The following is a 21,608-nucleotide window of genomic DNA, read 5'->3' on the forward strand; positions in this document are numbered from 1 at the left end:
GAAATTATGTTAATAGAGAATGTTTAAAGGTTGTTAAAGGGAAATGAAGATACAAACAGTAAATCAAGTCCACAGAATGCCAACATTAATTCACACTGCTATTTTAGGTATTCAATTACTTCCATAATGATAACTGTCCAAAATGACTACAAATTTTTAATTTTCAAGCAAAAATTCACTGCGGTCATTAATATAAGCAATGTTAACAATAAGGAGAAAATGAAAATCAGATCCTGATGTGTATTCATGAGCAGGGGATTAATAGATTTGCAGTTTGAGTACTGTCCTCTTAAGTGGTTGACTAGTCAATATAATATAATAATCTTGGGCGATTCACTATATATTAGCTTCTAAATCATTAAAATGTAACTTCTTATTAACTTTTGCTATATAAACAGACTCATCAGTATTGCTTTGGTTGAACAACCAAGAGATTAAACAAAGACAAGAGAAATAACTTACTATTAGTGGCTTCCACATTTTCTTCAAGTTTGCAGAACAATTTTAGCTCGGATACCAGCCATGCACAGAGTTTGGTGAATTCAGGGCAAATGGCTCCCTTGGAAGCTGCTTGGTTCAAGGCTCCATCATCCATTAGCGAACCTTTATAACTGAGGGAAAATGACAGAACACAGTTTTGAAGGAGGTTGAGACATTAGCATATGATCATATTGGAAGACAAACATCTCCCCAGTAAAAACACTTAAAGCTGCAGTTCAAGCTGCGGTTCAAAAAAAAATGTCCCCCATTCAATATGTGCATCAATACAATCTGCACACTGACAAGTGATTAGCTAAGCTGCAGATCGATCCGTTCTCCTGTAATCAATCGCTGTGCTGAGGGTTATTGAATTCAGCATTATGGGAAATGTAGTTCTGGAATATGATTGACTGGGCAGTTACTAGATACAATTGATGCACTGCTAGAGAGAGGGCGGGGCTCAAGAGCCAGAGCCTATCAGAAGGGGAAGGGGGCTGTCACTTTGGAAATGCGTCTAAGGCTACGTCCATAGAGCCTCAGCCCACGCTCCTCCACGCTGAGGCTCGCCTGCCCGGTCAGGAGTGATCTCATGGACTGGCAGGCGAGCGCGATCGGGGGGAGGCGGGGCAGTGACGTCGCTGGGCCGTGACGTTGATGCTGCTTTGCTGTGAATGGAGGTTTTCAGCCGACAGCGCGCTGAGAAACAGGCTCTGCTGTCGGCTGAAAATTCCAAGCCTCTTCTAAAGACATCCTCATTGAGGATGCAGGGGCTCAGCGCGGAGCGTCCGCGCGGCTTCCCCCGCTATGGACGTAGCCTTACATTAAAAATGTCTTTAAAACTTTTTTTTTCCTCCATTTTTTAAATGCTACAAGTATTTTCTCATAGTAAAGAACTGATTTACAAAAAAAAAAAAACACATGTACTATATTGCTTGAACTGCTGCTTTAAAATGGTAATCTGCTTCCTGACAGTTATGCCCATTTTAATTTTAAACAATAAGAAAATAAGTTACTAACTGCTCTTGGCCATTACTGACTATGTTTGTAATAACATTTTGAAGTATCGTTATTTCAAATGAATAGATTGTCTTGATGCGTAATCTGTTTTAATTAATGCTGGCAGTAAAGTGGCCAGGGAAGCCTTTATTGGGGCCTAAAGCCCCAGTCCTGCTGAGAGGTCATAAACAAAAATTGTACACATTGCCTTTAATTTACTGGATCTATTCACAATAAAAGGTTTGTGATTGCTCCTTATATTTTTTTTCAATTTTCCATTTTGGAAAAATATTGATGCTAGATCAATATTCTACCACATATTTTCATATGTTAAGGATGAGCCGTATAATTAAACTTTAAATATCAAATTAAAAGCAGCAGACACTGCATATTTGGTGATATTTGAATAATTTAATAACTGCTTGAAAAGCACATCTTGAATTATAAAACAATCATTACAAATGCTAGAGCAGCGCTGCGCAATCTTTCCTGCTTGCCCCCCCCCCCTCTTGCTTCCCTCCCTGCTCACGCCCCCCCCCTCCCTTACCTCATCTCCAGCGTCAAATGACGTTGCGGGGTCACGTGACGTCACATGAAGCCGCGCTGCCGAAGAGAAGGCAAGTGAAGTTGCAGAGGCCTCACGCGATCCCCCGGCATTAGTTTAAATGCCTTGGGGGAAGAGTGCAGGGCCTCTGCAACCACCGCGCCCCCCAGTTTGCACACCACTGAGCTACAGAATGTTACATAACATCGTCGTTACTTTACTGCAACTCCAATGTACATTGCTAAATGGGAATGGTGTTTTAAATAAACAAAAAAGGTAAATAGTTCACCCTTGTGGAAGAGACGGCATTTCTCCCTATAATGAAATTGCACAGGCCTATTGACCTGCAACCTCTTAAGCCTTGATTATACCAAGTGCTGCAAGGCGGCAGCGCTATTCTGTAACGTCACCTAGTGCTGCCGCCGAGCAGAATCTTGATTATACCAGGGAGGGAGTAGAGGAGGCGTGGCCGTGAGTGGTTCACCCTCATTGGCTGAACCGCTCACGTGACACGGCCATCACAAAAAAGAAATTTGTTTTTATGTCTCCTCCCCAGTCGTACACTTTGCAGTACAGCGCACCGCGACCGTCGCTTGTGGTGTAATCACTTGCATTAGAGGTAAACTACCTTGTTTTGGCGCCACGCGTTGCCGCTACACTGCGTGCGTTTTTGTGTATAATCATGACCTTACACCTGATCACTACCCACCAAATAAAACAGCTTGAAAAACAGTTTATACCATGGCGGTATGTATGTATAAAAATGTTGACGAGTTTTCACTAATGTACCCAATAGAAGCTGTTACATGGTCCCTTCACTTTTGTGACTGGCGGCAGCAGTACGGGTGGTATGGCTGAAGATAACAGAGTTGTAGACAAAAGATGTATGTATAGTGAGTGCAGCAGATTGCTGCTTGATGAATTTTTATTTAAATGCTGAAAATGTTACCTTAACTAGCCCATACAAGTGACAAAGCGTTGAAGCAGTTTTGAACGCTTCAAATCAGAACATACAAATGCAGTGTTTCAAGCAGAGATGCTAGACAAGAGTTTAAAGCAGTCATATCCTCCAGAAAACGCTTGTGGAACCAAAATACAGGAGGGCCGCAGTCATGCGGCGGGTTGCGTTCTAAGGACCAGCCGAAAAGCAGAACCGGCGATTTTCGTTATGTGCGCATGCGCAGACCGGCAATGCGCCGTTCTACGCATGCGCAACATCGGCAAACCCCCCCATTCTGCACATGCGCAACCCTGGACCGGCCCGTTCTGCGCATGCGCGATATCGGACCGGCCCGTTCGGCTCATGCGCAGACATGGCGGCCCCCTTCTCGGCACCGCCGAAAAGTGGGGTGCCGAGAAGCAGGGCCCTGCTGTACTTAAAACTACCCTGTATATCACAAGTTTATTTTTTAGATTCCATTTCACACTATGGTCCCATAGGCCTCTCAATTCTCTTGTGGGAGAAAGCTAGTCAGCAAATGTCAACAAAAGGGTAATATAAAAAAATTAAAAAAATAAAAATGTTTGGGATAGGCTAACTGGGATTGTATATTTAACCTCAGGAGCGCAAATAAGTATTTATTTATAGATCTGTAGTTGACTTTCCCTTTTTCCTTAGTCCTATACCTTCGACATTCAGTAGTTTTCTGTATTGGAGAAACAAAGATGTAAAAATATTTTGGAAAGGCCTATGGGCCACCATTGTAATTTTATGCATAAAATAAAAATTTAGTACAGTCCGGATTACAGCAACTGTAGCAATTATAAAATGTCACAATGGCTTAAAATGGTCTTATGTTGAAAAACATGCTGACATCACAAAACACATAAGGCTCTCTTTATTGGAGTCTGTTTCTCCTTTCAAAGTATATGGATAACCTCGCCTTTTCCTTTAACAACTTGATCATATACACCTTCATTATAACATCCTGCACCAGTTGTGTTTTAGCAAAACATGGTGCACGTGTTAGCTAAGGGCACTTTAAAAAGATTAGCATTATTATCTTCATAAATCATTTCTCATGGCACCTTTGGAACAGCCGCAGCACTTCCAGACCCTTAACCCAGCTTTTATTTTATTTACTACACTTCTCATGGTTAAGCTTTGAAACTTTACTCTGTCTCTGCCAGCAAGGCATTTGGAAGTGTCGCTGTCCCATCTGGAGAAGGGATTTGAACTGAAAACCTGACAGACATGTTAAACCAAGATACTACACTCTCCCAACAAGCAGGGCCCTCATTACCTTTTGTATCTGTTTGTGCTTGTTTGTCATTCTGTTTGTGTCACTTATGTCCCTGTCCCTCCACCCCCCCCCCCCACACACACACACACACACACACACACTATTATTATTATAGTTGTTTTTGTGAAGCGCCAACATATTCTGCAGCGCGGAACAATGGTGTACAGAGTTATGGCTATTACAAAAAACAAACTGTTACATACGGGCGAGGACGAAGATGCACAAACATATGCTAAGAGGACCCTGCTTGTGAGAGTTTAGAGGGAATGGATATGTTGGCACTTTAAAAATAACTGCTAATAATAATAAAAATGGTATTACATCAGTGCGATTTCGCTCAACATGCAAAACACAACAGTTGTTTTATTTTTTACGCTGCACCGTGGCTAACTTTGCAATCTGACAGTTATGCATTGCAAGACCACACCTGTCTGAAGTTTCATGTAGACTTGGCGTGGGCCCTGGTGGCACAGGAGAGGCCCAGCATGCAGCAATAGACTTCAAGTGGCTAGGGCAACCTCACAATGCCTTAAGAGGGGCTGCTAAGATCCCACTTCCAAGTTACAAAGTGTCCAGTACGTGGGAGCCTCTGCACAAACATTGTACTGTGCAAAATATTTGGGGATTCAATACAAAAGACTGTACTCAGTTTTGCAGCCATGGTGTCTACAGAGATCATACACACACCACACCTCCCTTTTAATTACACAGCCCATACCCCAGGTCCTCCAGGGACTCCAATATGTCACTCGCCAAGATGTCACACTCCATGACGTCAGATCTCCGCAAATTATTTCGCTGAATGATGACTCCGCAGTGGGTGACGTCGGCCGCAATGATGTCACAGCACGGGGACTTGCTCGCGCCGGCGGCGCCCTGTGTCCGGATGACCAGTATGCGCCGCGGTGTATCTTGAGGTGGGAGGGGAGGACAACAGAGCCGGTGTGACGTCACCGAAGTCCACGTGCTGCCGGTAAACTCCTCTCACACACAGTCTCACGCCGCCTCCCCTCCCTCAGTAGTTTCCGCAGCTGCTCCAAGTGACAGGCGCGAGGGTGCCGGGCTGGCAAGTGCAAGGACCCCGCTTCTCCTCCTTCCACCGGTAACCGGGCTGCCCTCAGCTCTGCCTGTACCAAAAAGCGCGACTTGACATGGAGCCGGATACGATGCCCCCTAGTATCAGCGGGCAGGCAAAAACAGGGGGGACGTGCACGGGGCATTAGCTTGGTGGACTGTCTTTGGAGGGCGTGAAGTGGAAGGAGGCAATACGGAGAAGGAAGTACAGGCGGAATCCAAGGGCAGCCTTTGTGCAAGGTCCTCTCTCTTGTGTGGAGCACGTGGAGGGGAAGTGAGCGTCAGTCACGTGGGCACAGGATTATTATCAGCTGCCAAGGTCCAAGCACCCGAGTGAGCGTGTTGGGATCCTCTGCTGAGTGGGGTACGCGCGGCCAGTACTGATGTCCCTGCTGGGACTGCGCGCTTTTTGCAATGTTATTTTTCTTAGTCAGTGGGCTAAGATGACAGTATAAATGGAACAATAGTGAAATATAAAAAGCTGTTTTGGGCCGGGTTAGTAAAGACATTAACTCTGATAACGCTGATATTGAGTCAGGGGAACCTGCTGTCAGCTCCTTGTCACTTTATCTCCCTGTACCTCAAAATCATAGATGTTAAACTCATCTGGACAGGGACTGGGTCTGTAAAATACTATGTGCTTTGTACTGTGCACTCTCGAGTAATTGTGAAGCACTTTGTGTCCCATTGGGAGAACACGACTGTATATTAAATAGTTATTATTACATGACATGTGAGCAATTACTGAGTTATTTACAAGTACTGAGCATGACTCGCAATATTGACTATTAAAAGTAAACGTGGAGACATCAATTGGGTACCACTAAATGTTTGACACATTTGAGTGCTACTCAATTAGCTACTACTATGTCATGGGTTCTCACACCCTGGGTGCCTCATAACATAGTGGCTACTTAAGAAGAAAAAATGCTTGACTTAGGGGGGAACGAGCACAGAAACGAAAGGGTGATGATGTCTGTTCCATTATCAATGATAATGTGACTGGTTTGGAGAATGGCTATGGCATCACGAGTGCTGAAGGCAGGGCCGCCAACAGAAATAATGGGGCCCAGGACAAATTGAAAGAGCTGGGCCCAACCCATATCATACCCAACACAAAAAAAAAATTCTGACGCAGCTTTAAATTACATGTTTTCTTGTTATTATAATACTGAAAAAAAACATTACAATGCAGTCTGTTTATTTTAATAGTTTCAAAAATAGACAAAGGTACCCAATGTTGCATCTAATATGACAAAATACATAGTTAAATACTTCAATGTTAGTATTCTCATGAATAACATTCATTTAGTTAAACCCTTTGGCCAAAGTATTATAAGCCTGCAGCCATGTCACGGCATGACCAGTACGCAGGTCCTAACACTACCTCTGAAAATTCTTATTTACTGGGGGGGGGGGGTTCTAATTATAGGCCTGGGGGGAGGGGTTAAGTATAGACTTGGGGGGGAGGGGTTAATTATAGGTCTGGGGGAGGGGTTAAGTATAGACTTGGGGGCAGGGGTTAATTATAGGTCTGGGGGGAAAGGGGTTAAGTATAGGCCTGGGGGGGGGTTAAGTATGGGTGTAAGGGGTACAGTATTGATGATATCCAGGGGAGCTCTTCAACCGGTCCGCAAGGGGGGCCTTCGATCGGTCCGCGGAGGGAGGCTTCAACCAGTCCTTCAACTAAGGGGCCTTCAATCGGCCCGCGCGGGGGGGCCTCGGGTGCCCTTCAACCGGCTCACAGGGGGGGCTTTAATCGGCCTGCGGGGGGAGGCTTCGACTGGCCAGGGGGATGGGGGACTTGGAAGCCTTCAACTGGCCCGCAGGGGGGCCTTCAATCGGCCTGTGGGGTGTGGCTTCAAATGGCCCTGGGGGACTATGACTCGGCAGAGGTTGGGGGGGAGGAGGGGGGCAGAGGATTCTGGGAGGGGTAGGGGGGCAAAGGATGCCGGTAAGGCCTGGGGGTGCCGAGGATGACGGTAGGGCCTGGGGTGGGGGGGCGCGTTAAAGACCGGCCGCCCGGGTGCTACTGGAGGAGACGTGCTGCGTAGGATTCCGGTAGGGCCTGGGAGGGGTGGGAGGGCCGAGGATGCCGGTAGGGCCTGGGGTGGGGTAGCTGAGGAGCCGGAGGCCTAGGGCCGGGGTGGCTTTGAGGGAGGGAACTTAGATGAGTGATACGACACTACAGAGACAAACACAGAGTATACTGTACACAGACACAAACACAACAGTACAGGTTGATACAGTCAGACAGACAGTACAGATAACAGTATTGTGTATTTTGAATAAGCAGCTGCACAGCCAGGAACATTTAAACACGTTTCTCCCACCTGTGCAGTTGCTTATATTAGCTACTAGACCCACTCCGCCCATGAGTAAGGCCCTGATTGTATCTCCTCTCCTCAATTTAAAAAAAAACAATTCTGACACAGGCATTTTTTTTTTCAGGCACGTGGCCGGGCCCCTTGACTAACTGGGCCCGGGACGCCAACCCCGTCAGACCTATCCTGTTGGGGCCCCTGGCTGGAGGGGCCACAGCACTCTGCCCCATCCCCTTCCTGGCACTCAAAGGTTTAACAGTACATGATATATGATTGATACGTTTTGGTGCCGATTCTACCAACTCTTTATTTGTAATCTTTGTGCAACAGATGTAGGAGACATTATTACACACGTTATCGCACAATTTGGTGTTTCTGCTGGCGTAAGTTTTAACACATTTCTTGCGGCTCCATTCAAACAAATAGAGCTGCAAGTAACAACGCTGCATTATTATCAGAACTGCCTTGCACTTCTAATAATGCACTCTTACTTCAAATGTGTCTGTAAGCCTTCCAATATAACACTTAGATTGGGTCAGGGTGTCGTTTTACCATATGTTGTCATTTACCAGTTGTCCTTATAAATACTAACTTTCATGTCAGTTTGAATGTTGCATAATAAAAAAAAAATACCAATGCCAAGGAGAAAAGGTTATTAGTTTATCCCCTTTGAAAAGTGTTTATTGCAAATCTGTTGTTTATACAGTATTATCACGTTTGTGGTTTTTTTGTTTTTGTTTTGTAAACATGTTCAGAATCCTTTTACACCATGGCACACCCAAATTAATTAGTCAGTGTGCTGGGGCCAGGCCTTACTTACATGCTCCTTTCTTCAGAGAAGTACTGTAGCTTAATTATGACCATTTACTTTCACAATGAAGCACTGTGTTTAGCTACTATCTTCAGTGCTGGAATGATCTACAGTGCTTACATCCTCAGCACTTAAGGGAGCAGAGGGTAAAGTATTGTTGAATATATTCTGAATTGTTGTCGTCCAAGTAATAGCATAATCCATATTCTGAGCATTACTCATAGTCATGTCTTGCTCATTCTTGCTAATCTTGTTAAAAAGATTTATATCATTTCATAGCTGCTGTCCATGTACCCTGCCCTTTACTTGTTTTTCTGCGGTGCTATCTTTGTCCCATCTCAGGGGCGTAGCTATAGCCCGGGCAAAGCCTATGGGCCTGCGCTCTTGGGGTGTCCGCTCTCCCCTCCCCCCCCCCCCATTGGCGGCCCGGTGTGTAAGGTCGTGATTATACCAATAAGCAGTGGTCGACAAATCACCAAAACATCTACTCGCCGAACAAAAAAATCTACTTGCCACCTAGTACCACACGTGTGCTGCTTGGGCCTATAGGAGCTCGCCACGATGTTAAATCCACTTGCCCGGGGCGTGCAAATGTATAGGTTTGTCGAACACTGCCAATAAGCACCGGCGGCGTCGCCTAGCTCCATGCTACGTGACGCAAAAACAAACTGCTGAAATCCTATATAGCTAAACATACCGTCAGCGACGTGCGCACCGCCTGGAGCTGCAGGGCGGCAGACTGGAGAGGAGACAGAGTAATTTGTTTTTGGCAGGCGAAGGCCGCGTCACGTGAGTTGTTCATCAATGGGGGCGAACCACTCACGGCCATGCCTCCTGTCTCATCTGCTTCTCTCCTCTCCTGTCTCTCCTGCATGACCAGATGCTGCTCGGCGCAAACGTGAGGTTGACGTCACTGGATCGCGCTGCCGCCCGCCGGCATCTGGTATAATCAAGGCCTTAAAGCAGGAAGCACAGAGGGAAATCCCTTCCTCTGCAGGTGTGCGGGACCTGGGTCAGTGGACGGCGCCCTGAGATGCAGTAGGAAGGACAGAGGGGAGATTCCTTCCTCTGCAGAGCCTACGTAGGAGAGCGGGGCCTAAGTCATGTGATGGCGCCTCAAGTAGTGCAGTGTGGGGCTGGAGCTGCAGGCTTGGAAAGGTGAGAGGGAGAGGAAGGGTTAAATCACATGGGTCAAAACACATGGAAAGTATACTGGAAGGAAGAGACACAAAAGAGAAAATGAAGTACAAGAGAGAAATACATAAGAGGGAAAAGAAAGACATGAGGGAGGGAGAGAGCGCAAGCAAAGAGGGAGAAAAAGAGAGAGACATGAGGGTGCCCTGAATTTTTTTTGCCCGGGGGCCTGCAAATGTCCAGCTACGCCACTGTCCCATCTCCAACTTTTATAATTTCTATGTTTTTGTGGTCTACTTGTTTATTAGTAGCACCATGATGTTAAGATGACATGCTTTTGAGTATATATATTTAGTACCCTAGATGTTCTTGGGCTCCAGCATGCAGACTCAAATGTAACCCATTTTGGTTTTCAAAAATTCTGCAACACCCGAATACCAGGGACAATCATGTGGTTGCGACTCGCCCCTGACAACAGGAACTGAGTAGGAAGTCCTCTCCCTTTCTCCTGGCTACATTCAGAGCCCCCCGACAGCTATGGGCACAATCTCTCCTAGAAACGTGCAAAAAAGTGATGACATTCACTGGCCATCACAAGACCAACAGCATGAAATATGTATGTATGTCTTTATTTATATAGCGCCATTAGTGTACATAGCGCTTCACAGTAGTAATAAATAACAATAAAAATAACAGGTCATGGGAATATGTGCTTCAGACATAAAAAATAACACTTCAGAAGAGGAGTCCCTGCTCCGAGGAGATTGCAATCTAATTGGTAGGTAGGAAGAACGTACAGAGACAGTAGGAGGGAATTCTGTTAAGTGCCTATGCTGGGGGCCAAGTTTTATGTATCCTGTGTCTAATATTTTCCACAGTGCTACTCATATGCTTCTTTAAGCAAGTGTGTCTTAGGCCTAGGACATAGTAGATTCAGCGTCGCTGAGCCGCGCTGAACAGATGCAGAAAGCCCCTGCATCTGTAATCAGCGCGGCTATAGTTTCTCCCTCCGCATGCGTGCTGATGCGTGCGGAGGCTGAGAAAATTGGAACAGACAGGTTTGAAATTTTGCCGCTTGGGGGAGCGGAGGAGCGGTCACGTGACCGCTCCCATCAAATGGGGCTGCAGCCGGCATTTTAACTACTGTGCTGGTGTTCTGAGAGAGCAGAGCAACCAGACAGAGCAGAGGCAGCACAGCAGAGCCAGTAGAGCAGAAAGAGCAGAGCCTGCAGAGAGAGCTTGAGAGCAGAAGAAAAATGAATCCCTCCCAGATAGAGCATCTGATAGATGAGGTTGAAGTGAGGGATTCCTTATGGAATCAGCGATCAAAATCCAACCACGACAGGCTAATGCACGATAAGTTATGGAAGGAGATAGGACAGATCATGAATGAAACACGTATTTAATTTGTTAATAAAATTGTGTCATATTTATGTAAAATGCTTTTTTTTTTATAGTACATGTATATTTTAAGTGCCACCAGGCGTGTCCGCAAGGGCACGACCAAGTGTGTTTTTAGTGCCCCCAGGCGTGTCCACAAGGGCACGCCCAAGTGTGTTTTTAGTGCCCCCAAAAGTGTCCGCAAGGGCACGCCCAAGTGTGTTTTCAGTGCCCCCAAAAGTGTCCGCAAGGGCACGCCCAAGTGTGTTTTTAGTGCCCCCAGGCGTGTCCTCAAGGGCACGCCCAAGTGTGATTTTAGTACCCCCTGGCGTGTCCGCAAGGGCACGCCCAAGTGTGTTTTTAGTGCCCCCAAAAGTGTCCGCAAGGGCACGCCCAAGTGTGTTTTTAGTGCCCCCAAAAGTGTCCGCAAGGGCACGCCCAAGTGTGTTTTCAGTGCCCCCAAAAGTGTCCGCAAGGGCATGCCCAAGTGTGTTTTTAGTGCCCCCAAAAGTGTCCGCAAGGGCACGCCCAGGTGTGTTTTTAGTGCCCCCAAAAGTGTCCGCAAGTGTACGCCCAAGTGTGTTTTTAGTGCCCCCAAAAGTGTCCGCAAGGGCACGGCCAAGTGTGTTTTTAGTGCCCCCAGGCGTGTCCGCAAGGGCATGCCCAATTCTGTTTTTAGTGCCCCCAAAAGTGTCCGCAAGGGCACGCCCAATTCTGTTTTTAGTGCCCCCAAAAGTGTATGCAAGGGCACGCCCAATTCTGTTTTTAGTGCCCCCAAAAGTGTCCGCAAGCGCACGCCCAATTGTGTTTATAGTGCCCCCAAAAGTGTCCGCAAGCGCACGCCGAAGTGTGTTTTTAGTGCCCCCAAAAGTGTCCGCAAGGGCATGCCCAATTCTGTTTTTAGTGCCCCCAAAAGTGTCCGCAAGGGCACGCCCAATTGTGTTTATAGTGTCCCCAAAAGTGTCCGCAAGCGCACGCCCAATTGTGTTTATAGTGCCCCCAAAAGTGTCCGCAAGGGCACACCCAAGTGTGTTTTTAGTGCTCCCAGGCGTGTCCGCAAGGGCACACCCAATTCTGTTTATAGTGCCCCCAAAAGTGTCCGCAAAGGCACGCCCAATTCTGTTTTTAGTGCCCCCGAAAGTGCACGCCCAATTGTGGTTTTATTTTATTTATATTAAATTATTGTGATTGTGTATTAACCTCCGTGATGCGTTTCGGAGGGAGCTAAAAAAAAGTTAAGGTGCCGCGTTCGGGGGACCCCGGGCCAAGCAGCATTGACAGTGGGTCATCGTGGCCTTACTTCACCAACATGCTGTTCTTGAGGGACCAGATGTTAGCAGCAACAACTATGTCCAACCTCGAGGAACCAGGAAGCCAGGAGGAAACCATTGAATTATCCTTTGTGGATTATGAGGATGAGCCTGTTCCAGATTCTGAGGATCCAGCACCGGCCTTCACACCGTCAACGTTACAGGCACAGGCACCGGTACCACCTCCCGCAAAAAAAACCTAGGAACCAACAAGATTTGCGGCGCAACATGGTCACCATAGAAGAGAAAAAGTTTGGACTACTAGACCAATTAATAAATTCTAATAATGATGACTTGGATTTTTTTAAATGTTTCCTACAATACCTTTCTCCTCTGGATAGAATGGAGAAATTAGGATTTCGCATGAAATTCCAGCAACTAATTCAGGAGACTGTTGAGGAACATAAAGCCTCACAATAGTGAAATTATTTAAAAATTTCGTGTTTCTTTAGTAAGTTACATTTTTATATAGTGTGTTAATTTAATAAGTTTTATGTGTCGTTACGTTAAGGACAAAGTTTACATTATTTTGCATTTGCACTTTTAAATAAATATTTTAATGGTTATGAAAATTCTACTTTTGGGGGCACTATAAACACAATTGGGCGTGCGCTTGCAGACACTTGGGGGCACTATAAACACAATTGGGCGTGCCCTTGCGGACACTTTTGGGGGCACTAAAAACAAATGGGCGTGCCCTTGCGGACACTTTTGGGGGCACTAAAAACACTTGGGCGTGCCCTTGCGGACACTTTTGGGGGCACTAAAAACACTTGTGCGTGCCCTTGCGGACACGCCTGGGGGCACTAAAAACACTTGGGTGTGCCCTTGCGGACACGCCTTGGGGCACTTAAAATATACATGTACTATAAAAAAAAAAAGCATTTTACATAAATATGACACAATTTTATTAACAAATTAAATACGTGTTTCATTCATGATCTGTCCTATCTCCTTCCATAACTTATCGTGCATTAGCCTGTCGTGGTAGGATTTTGATCGCTGATTCCATAAGGAATCCCTCACTTCAACCTCATCTATCAGACGCTCTATCTGGGAGGGATTCATTTTTCTTCTGCTCTCAAGCTCTCTCTGCAGGCTCTGCTCTACTGGCTCTGCTGTGCTGCCTCTCTGCTGGCTCTGTTGTGCTGGCTCTGCTGTGCTGGCTCTGCTCGGTCTGGTCTGGTGGCTCTGCTCTCTCAGAACACCGGCACAGTAGTTAAAATGCCGGCTGCAGCCCCATTGGATGGGAGCGGTCACGTGACCGCTCCCCCAAGCGGCAAAATTTCAAACCGGCCTGTCCCGATTTTCTCAGCCTCAGTACGCATCAGCACGCATGCGGAGGGAGAAACTACAGCCGCGCTGATTACAGATGCAGGGGCTTTGTGCATCTGTTCAGCGCGGCTCAGCGACGCTGAATCTACTATGTCCTAGGCCTTAAGGTGGGTCTTAAAGGTGGATAGGTGTTCCTTCAATATTTATTTCTACAATTTACTTGTACATAATTTAGATACCATGCAATATGCAAACGACAATAATTTGGAAATTATATTGACAAACTGGAACCAATTTTATTAAGTATTTTATGCATTCTTCTAATTTGTTCCTAAAGCGTTTCATATGACAATTGAAAATAAAGTTGTCCAACCTAAATCATAAATGAAGACAAAATAAATAACATTTTGTTCCTCTCCTATCATGAAATAGTCTTAAAGCCTGGATTACTAAGATGTGTGTACATGTTATAAAAAAAAAGTCAACTCTAATCGATACAAACCGTATCAGGTGGGTTGCACAATATATTGAAACCCATATATCTTCAGATTCCCAAAGCTCTCCTGTTTAGAAAAATTATTGTGTCAGTCCAGGCTCTCTGAGCAGCATGTTTCTGCAGCCCACTCCAAACAGGAAACCCCCATTTGCTGTACTGTATCTCTGGCCTTTATCTCACCATAATGTGGGGTAAGTAAAAATAAATAAATAGCCTACATTAAGCATTTATAGTGTTAATGAGAATAACCCAATCTGTTAAGAACCTGTAATTCGTAAAGTAATTCGCAAAGAGCTTAAACTAGATCTCTCTTACAACTCCACTCTAGATGTAGAAACATATATATATATATATATATATATATATATATATATACAGTGTTCGACAAATCACCCAAAAATCTACTCGCCCAACCAAAAAATCTACTCGCCACCTAGTCCCGCCCCCAACCCCGCTTTAAAATAAAATATATAAATAAAATACATTTAATAAATTCCTAGTCAGAACAACATTCGTTTTTGACAAATGTATTTATTACATTATACTACAATTAGTCCTTGTTACGTGTGTGTGTGTGTAAGTGTGTAAGTGTGTAAATGTGTAAATGTCGGATCTAGAATTAAAAGCCACATTTGAATGACTAGTTTCCTGAACACCTTAACCAGTGTCTGGACGTCCCCGCTTCACAATATCTAAAGTAGCAATCCCTCCTGGGATCTTACCTGATCCGCAGTCCCTCAATGTCCAGGTACCTCATTCCCGCAATGTTATAAGTTGGAGGGGATGTGTTCCCTACCTGTCTTCTGGGTTAGGGGGGGGGGGTTCCGATGTCTTCTGTGTGAAGCTTGAGTCAGATCTGGAAGAAAGCAGTATAGGTTATTTTGGTGTAGTATAGGACAGTTAAGATATATAGGGTAAATAAGATATCCAGATACAGAGAGGGGGAGAGAGAGAGAGAGGGGGGGAGGGGGAGAGAGAGGGAGAGAAAGAAAGAGAGGGGAGAAAGGGGAGAGAAAGAGAGAGTGGAGAGAGAGAGAGAGGGGGAGAGAAAGAGAGAGAGGGGAGAGAGAGAGGGGAGAGAAAGAGAGTGCGGGGAGAGAAAAAGAGACAGAGGAGAGAGAGAGAAAAAGATAGGAGAGAGAGAGAGAAAAAGAGACACGAGGAGAGAGAGAGAAAAAGACAGAGGAGAGAGAAAAAGAGACAGAGGAGAGAGAAAAAGAGACAGAGGAGAGAGAAGGAGACAGGGGGGAGAGAGAAAGAGAGAGGGGAGAGAAAGAGAGACCAGAGAGAGGGGAGACCAGAGAGAGGGGAGACGGGGGGAGACAAGAGAGAGGGGAGACAAGAGAGAGGGGAGACGGGGGAGACCAGAGAGAGGGGAGACGGGGGAGACCAGAGACGGGGAGACCAGAGAGGGGAGACGGGGGAGACCAGAGAGAGAGGGGTAGGGGTGTCTGACTGACCGGGGCAGGGGTGACTGACTGACCGGGGCAGGGGTGACTGACTGACCTGAGCAGGGGTGACTGACTGACTGACCGGGGCAGCGGTGACTGACTGACCGGGGCAGGGGTGACTGACTGACTGACCGGGGCAGGGGTGACTGACTGACTGACCGGGGCAGCGGTGACTGACTGACTGACCGGGGCAGGGGTGACTGACTGACTGACCGGGGCAGGGGTGACTGACTGACTGACTGACCGGGGCAGGGGTGACTGACTGACTGACCGGGGCAGGGGTGACTGACTGACTGACCGGGGCAGGGGTGACTGACTGACTGACCGGGGCAGGGGTGTCTGACTGGGGCAGGGGTGACTGACTGACTGACCGGGGCAGGGGTGACTGACTGACTGACCGGGGCAGGGGTGGGTGACTGACCGGGGCAGGGGTGGGTGACTGATTGGGGGGGGGGTACCTCTGGTGTCACACATGCTCCCATACACACATACACATTCTTCCATATATAAACACCCACACACACCCATATACACACACACACACCCACATATACACACACACACTCCCACATATATACACACACTCCCACATATATATACACACACTCCCACATATATACACACACACTCCCACATATATACACACACACTCCCACATATATATATACACACACACTCCCACATATATATATACACACACTACCACATATATATATACACACACTCCCACATATATACACACACACACTCCCACATATATACACACACACTCCCACATATATACACACACTCCCACATATATACACACACTCCCACATATATACACACACTCCCACATATATACACACACTCCCACATATATACACACACTCCCACATATATACACACACTCCCACACATATACACACACTCCCACACATATACACACACTCCCACACATATACACACACTCCCACAAATACATATATACACCCCCACCCATACACATACACACTCACACACACACACACACACACACACACACACACACACACACACACACACACACACACACACACACACACACACACACACATTCTCCCATGCCCACACACACTCACTCTCTACACACCTTTTGGAAAGGCCGCGACCAGCACCAGCACCACCACGCTCCCCCCACCCCCTCGCCCATCTCCTGCTCCGCGGGGACATGAGGGGGCATTCCTGCTTCCATCACCCGGCGCGCTCCCTGATGCTAGACCGGGGGGCAGTGGGGGGGGGGAAGCAGGGGGGGAAGCGGGGACATGAGGGGGCATCCCCCGCTCCCATCACCTGGCGCGCTCCCTGATGCTGGACCGGGGGGAAGCGGGGGGGAAGCGGGGACATGAGGGGGCATCCCCGCTCCCATAACCCGGCACGCTCCCTGACGCGGGACCGGGGGGAAGCGGGGACATGAGGGGGCATCCCCCGCTCCCATCACCTGGCGCGCTCCCTGATGCTGGACCGGGGGGAAGCGGGGACATGAGGGGGCATTCCCCGCTCCCATCACCCACCGCGCTCTCTGACACGGGACTGGGGGGAAGCGGGGACATGAGGGGGCATCCCCCGCTCCCATCATCCGCCGCGCTCTCTGATACGGGACCGGGGGGAAGCGGGGACATGAGGGGGCATCCCCCGCTCCCATCATCCGCCGCGCTCTCTGGTACGGGACCGGGGGGAAGCGGGGGGGGGAAGCGCCACGGATGTGGGGGAAGGCACAGATAATACTTACTGTGTCCTCCATCCTCCATGGGGAAAAGAATGGCTGCTCGTTGGGGGCGGGCTCATATAGAGCCTGGCCGCGCGCCCACAAAGCCTGGAGCGCGCCAATCAGCAGTCAGGTAGGGGGAGTTTTTTTTTTTTTCAGCCAGCGCGAGCAGGGAAATTTAGCGCGAGCAGGGAAAATTTAAAAAACACGTTGGCTGCTTGGGCCAATAGTTACTCGCCCGGGGGTTAAATCCACCCGCCCCGGGCGTGTAAATGTATAGGATTGTCGAACACTGTATATATATATATATATATATATATATACATACACATACAGACTTGATAAGTCATGGAATCTTAATATTCTCTTGATTGCAATGTTGGAGGAGTGAGTAATAGGCTAAAGTATCAATATTGAAGGAAATACCAACTTAATTACTGGAGTACTAAGGACCTCTATTACATAATAGGAAAAACAATACCATTGTATTGGTACTACTAAAAAACGACACGTGATAATAATATACAGTGATTAATTTAGAAAACCCTAGAAAGGTGACAGAAATTAACACTACTAGTTAACCCATTTAGGGTAATTATAATACCAGTAAGTGTCTCTGGATATTTTCTCTGATAAGGTAGTCTGAGATATATCCAAACGGAAGCAGAAATATTAGATAATTCACAGATTCTTATTGATGCAATAGGTGCAAAATAGGTATCTAATATAATTGGCAATCCCTCCTGTCAGCAAACCGTAGAGTGGTAACCAGATGATATCAAGCCTAGGATGCCTATTATAACTCTATGGTCACTTGGGTATATCCACACTCTTAAAGTCAGTATGTGGTCGTTGGTATGAGGTATATCCTATACGTGCTGCCTTCAGTTGGAATAGGGAAGCATACAGCAAAACGGAATGGTAGTTGACTATTACAGCTGACTATTGCAACCAGGAAGCAGTGAAAAAACAATGTAGTAGCTTGGCTAACCTGGGTCTAAACCCACACAGTAAAAAATATAAAAATGAGTTTGATCTATAGCCAATGTAAGACATAATGTACAGTATACAGGAAAAGCTAATTGTAACTTGTGGCATACACCATCGCTATACACCACCGTTGTGGCATCACTTGGACTCGACGTACGTTTCATGTGCTGACGCACACTTCTTAAGGAGAGGAGGGGCTAATGTGACAGCATTGCTGATTAAAATACTCTTTTTAATATGTGTCGTTTTCCCTGCACCAATCCTCATCATGTTTGAGGAGATGCGTGTCTGCGCTGTATTGCAAACAGCTAATTCACAGACTGCATGTAGTAGGTAGTTATAAGTGATCAAAAGCATCTAATGACAAGGTAAACTGGCAGTATCAATCAGAATAAAGATATATTAAATAGTGCTGACATCTCATATTATATCAAGGTTTTCTTGTTCGATCAGGATTGAATAGATGAACAATGTCTAATTTCAGATACTGACTTATAAGATCAGAAGGATTCACCCATATATCCATTTTGGATATATAGAAGGACTAGCTGAGAGACCCGGCGTTGCCCGGGATGTAAATGCGTAATAGGTAGTATTATTTATAAATCGTGGAACAATAGGTGACCTTAGGTTACTAAGGGGGGAAGAAGGGGGAGGTGGTGGGAAGGGGGGAGGTGGTGGGAAGGGGGGAGGTGGTGGGAAGGGGGGAAGAAGGGGGGGGGTGGGAAGGGGGGAGGAGGGGGGAGGTGGTGGGAAGGGGGGAGGAGGTGGGAAGGTGGGAAGGGAGGGGGAGGTGGTGGGAAGGGGGGAGGAGGGGGGAGGTGGTGGGAAGGTGGGAAGGGAGGGGGAGGTGGTGGGAAGGGGGGGAGGTGGTGGGAAGGTGGGGGAGGTGGGAAGTGGGAAGGGGGGGAGGTGGTGGGAAGGGGGGGAGGTGGTGGGAAAGGGGGGGGTGGTGGGAAGGGGGGGGGGGTGGTGGGAAGGGAGTGGGGAGGTGGTGGGAAGGGGTGGAGGTGGTGGGAAGGGGTGGAGGTGGTGGGAAGGGGGGGGAGGTGGTGGGAAGGGGGGGGGAGGTGGTGGGAAGGGGGGGGAGGGAGGTTGTAAGGGGGGAGTGAAGGGGGTGAAGGTGGGGGTGAAGGGGGGGTGGGGGTGGAGGGGAAGGTGGGGGTGGAGGTGAAGGTGGGGGTGGAGGGGAGGTGAAGCGGGGGTGGAGGGGAGGTGAAGCGGGGGGTGGAGGGGAGGTGAAGGGGGGGGTGGAGGGGAGGTGAAGGGGGGGGGTGGAGGGGAGGTGAAGGGGGGGGGGGTGGAGGGGAGGTGAAGGGGGGGGGGGTGGAGGGGAGGTGAAGGGGGGGTGGAGGGGAGGTGAAGGGGGGGGGTGGAGGGGAGGTGAAGGGGGGGGTGGAGGGGAGGTGAAGGGGGGGGTGGAGGGGATGTGGAGGGGGGTGGAGGGGAGGTGAAGGGGAGGTGAGGGGTGGGTGAGGGGAGGTGAAGGCCGCTCACTCACCCGTCCGGCCGCTCCCACGTGGATCTGAGGCGGGAGGCAGCGTGTTGTGGCCGCTCCCCCGCTGTGTCCCGGGCGCTCGCTCGCTCCGCTTCCCCGCTGACTGTAGCTGCGCCGGGGGGGGGGGGGGGTGTATCGGGGAGACACTGACACTGGATCCGCTGACACTGGAGGTGAGGGGGGTGGAGGGGGGGTGAAGGGGGGTATGGAGGGGAGGTGAAGGGGGGGTGGAGGGGGGGGAGGGGTGGGTGAAGGGGGGGTGGAGGGGAGGGGTGGGTGAGGTGAGGGCCGCTCACTCACCCATCCGGCAGGTCCCACGTGGATCCGAGGCGGGAGGCAGCGTGTTGTGGCCGCTCCCCCGCTGTGTCCCGGGCGCGCGCTCACTCTGCTCCCCCGCTGACTGTAGCGGCGCCGGGGGGGGTGGAGGGGAAGTGAGTGAGGGAAGGTGAGGGGAGGTGAAGGCCGCTCACTCACCCGTCCGGCAGCTCCATCACCCGTCCGGCAGCTCCATCACCCGTCCGGCAGCTCCCACGTGGAGGGGAGGGGAGGGGAGGGGGGGGGGGTGAAAGCGCGGGAAACAGGGAGGTGTGTGTGTGTGTGTGTGTGTGACAGTGTGTGTGTGTGTGTGTGTGACAGTGTGTGACAGTGTGTGTGTGTGTGTGACAGTGTGTGTGTGTGTGTGTGTGTGTGTGTGTGTGTGTGTGTGTGTGTGTGACAGTGTGTGTGTGTGTGTGTGTGTGTCCTTCACTCCGCCTCAGGCCAATGAGAGGTGTGCGGGGGCGGGCGGCCGGCCCAAGGGAGCAATCTCATTGGCCTGGCCCAAGGTCCAATGAGATTGCCGCTTGGGACACGGGGAGGGGCACAGGGAGACACATACAGACCCGGACACATAGGACACTTTCAGAAATATATAGTAGATGCTGGTGATATTGGGAATATAGCATCTTAGAAGAAAATTCAAATTGAGTAAATAGGTGGGTTTATATTAAGGATACATATTACATGACCAGTTAATAGAGGAATTTAGTGATATTTATTATATTTATGATGGATATAATTATCAAACCATCTAGTATATATAGAGATATATTGTCACTAAATTCTTTATATATTTAATCCATTAACCTCAGAGGGTTATCCTAGGTAGACTAGTATATGAAAGGTATATCATATTATGTGATAATATGTATATTAAATGTACAGTTATATATTGAATATTACTATTTAGCTAATACAGGTGATGTGAATAGTAAAGTGAAATATAATGGTGTAGGATTGTGCTACGCTATTTAGCCCGCCAAAAAGTGTCAAAACAGTTCACTACCCCTTATAATGTGATGAAATAATATACCAGGAACCCCTACTAAACATGATATGAAGTGTAAAAATGAAATTAAGTGCAATAAACTTAAAACGGGTCTATCTTATGTATATGTCAATGTGTAAATAATAAAGTGTTAAATGATGTGAATATAATAAAGTGATGGATACAAGATGAATACACTCTAATAATATAATGGTTAAGACAGTGTATCAAAGTCATCCCTGAGATAATCAACTAGCTAAGTCCAATAAAGATTTATAGTATACGTATCTATGACATACTCACCACTGTGAGGATTCGCCATCCTGATGGCCGGAACGCACCTATTCAGCCTTCTACATCTGGCACTCAAGTATTGCGTTCCCACGGCAGTTTCACTGCACACACGCGGGCGACACGCTATCAGTCTGCCCTCCGAGATCCATTCCTAGTCTCTGCCCCCGCTCCGAAGATGGAAATACGCGGTGCGCGAGTGGCGCGTGATCGAGACGCCATCCCTTGACGTCAGTGGCGCGTGGAAGACAGGCTTCCCCTGTACCAGCCTCCTGGCTT

At 48.0% G+C, this 21,608-nt stretch overlaps 1 protein-coding gene and 1 long non-coding RNA gene across 3 annotated transcripts in view; one reads left to right on the top strand and one right to left on the bottom strand.

The window, feature by feature from the left end:
• The window catches only part of FAM98A (family with sequence similarity 98 member A), a 25,362-nt gene extending 19,979 nt beyond the window's left edge, over positions 1–5,383 (bottom strand). Inside the window, exons 1-2 of one of the 2 annotated variants that reach the window (XM_075596627.1) lie at positions 4,982–5,383; positions 463–611 (exon numbers count right to left, since the gene is read on the bottom strand). In XM_075596627.1, the coding sequence (XP_075452742.1) occupies positions 463–611; positions 4,982–5,034 (202 nt within the window). In that variant the 5' untranslated portion in view covers positions 5,035–5,383. Of the gene's footprint in view, positions 1–462; positions 612–4,690; positions 4,716–4,981 lie in introns of those variants that run through there. The other variant, XM_075596628.1, reaches the window with a different exon arrangement.
• Positions 5,038–11,238, top strand: LOC142493111 (uncharacterized). Its single transcript, XR_012800981.1, has 3 exons — positions 5,038–5,701; positions 7,789–8,044; positions 9,353–11,238. It is a non-coding gene; the product is annotated as an uncharacterized LOC142493111 (long non-coding RNA).
• Positions 11,239–21,608: the final 10,370 nt, after the last annotated feature.

Source organism: Ascaphus truei, chromosome 4 (genome assembly GCF_040206685.1).
Source record: "Ascaphus truei isolate aAscTru1 chromosome 4, aAscTru1.hap1, whole genome shotgun sequence".
In the NCBI taxonomy this organism is placed as follows: domain Eukaryota; kingdom Metazoa; phylum Chordata; class Amphibia; order Anura; family Ascaphidae; genus Ascaphus; species Ascaphus truei.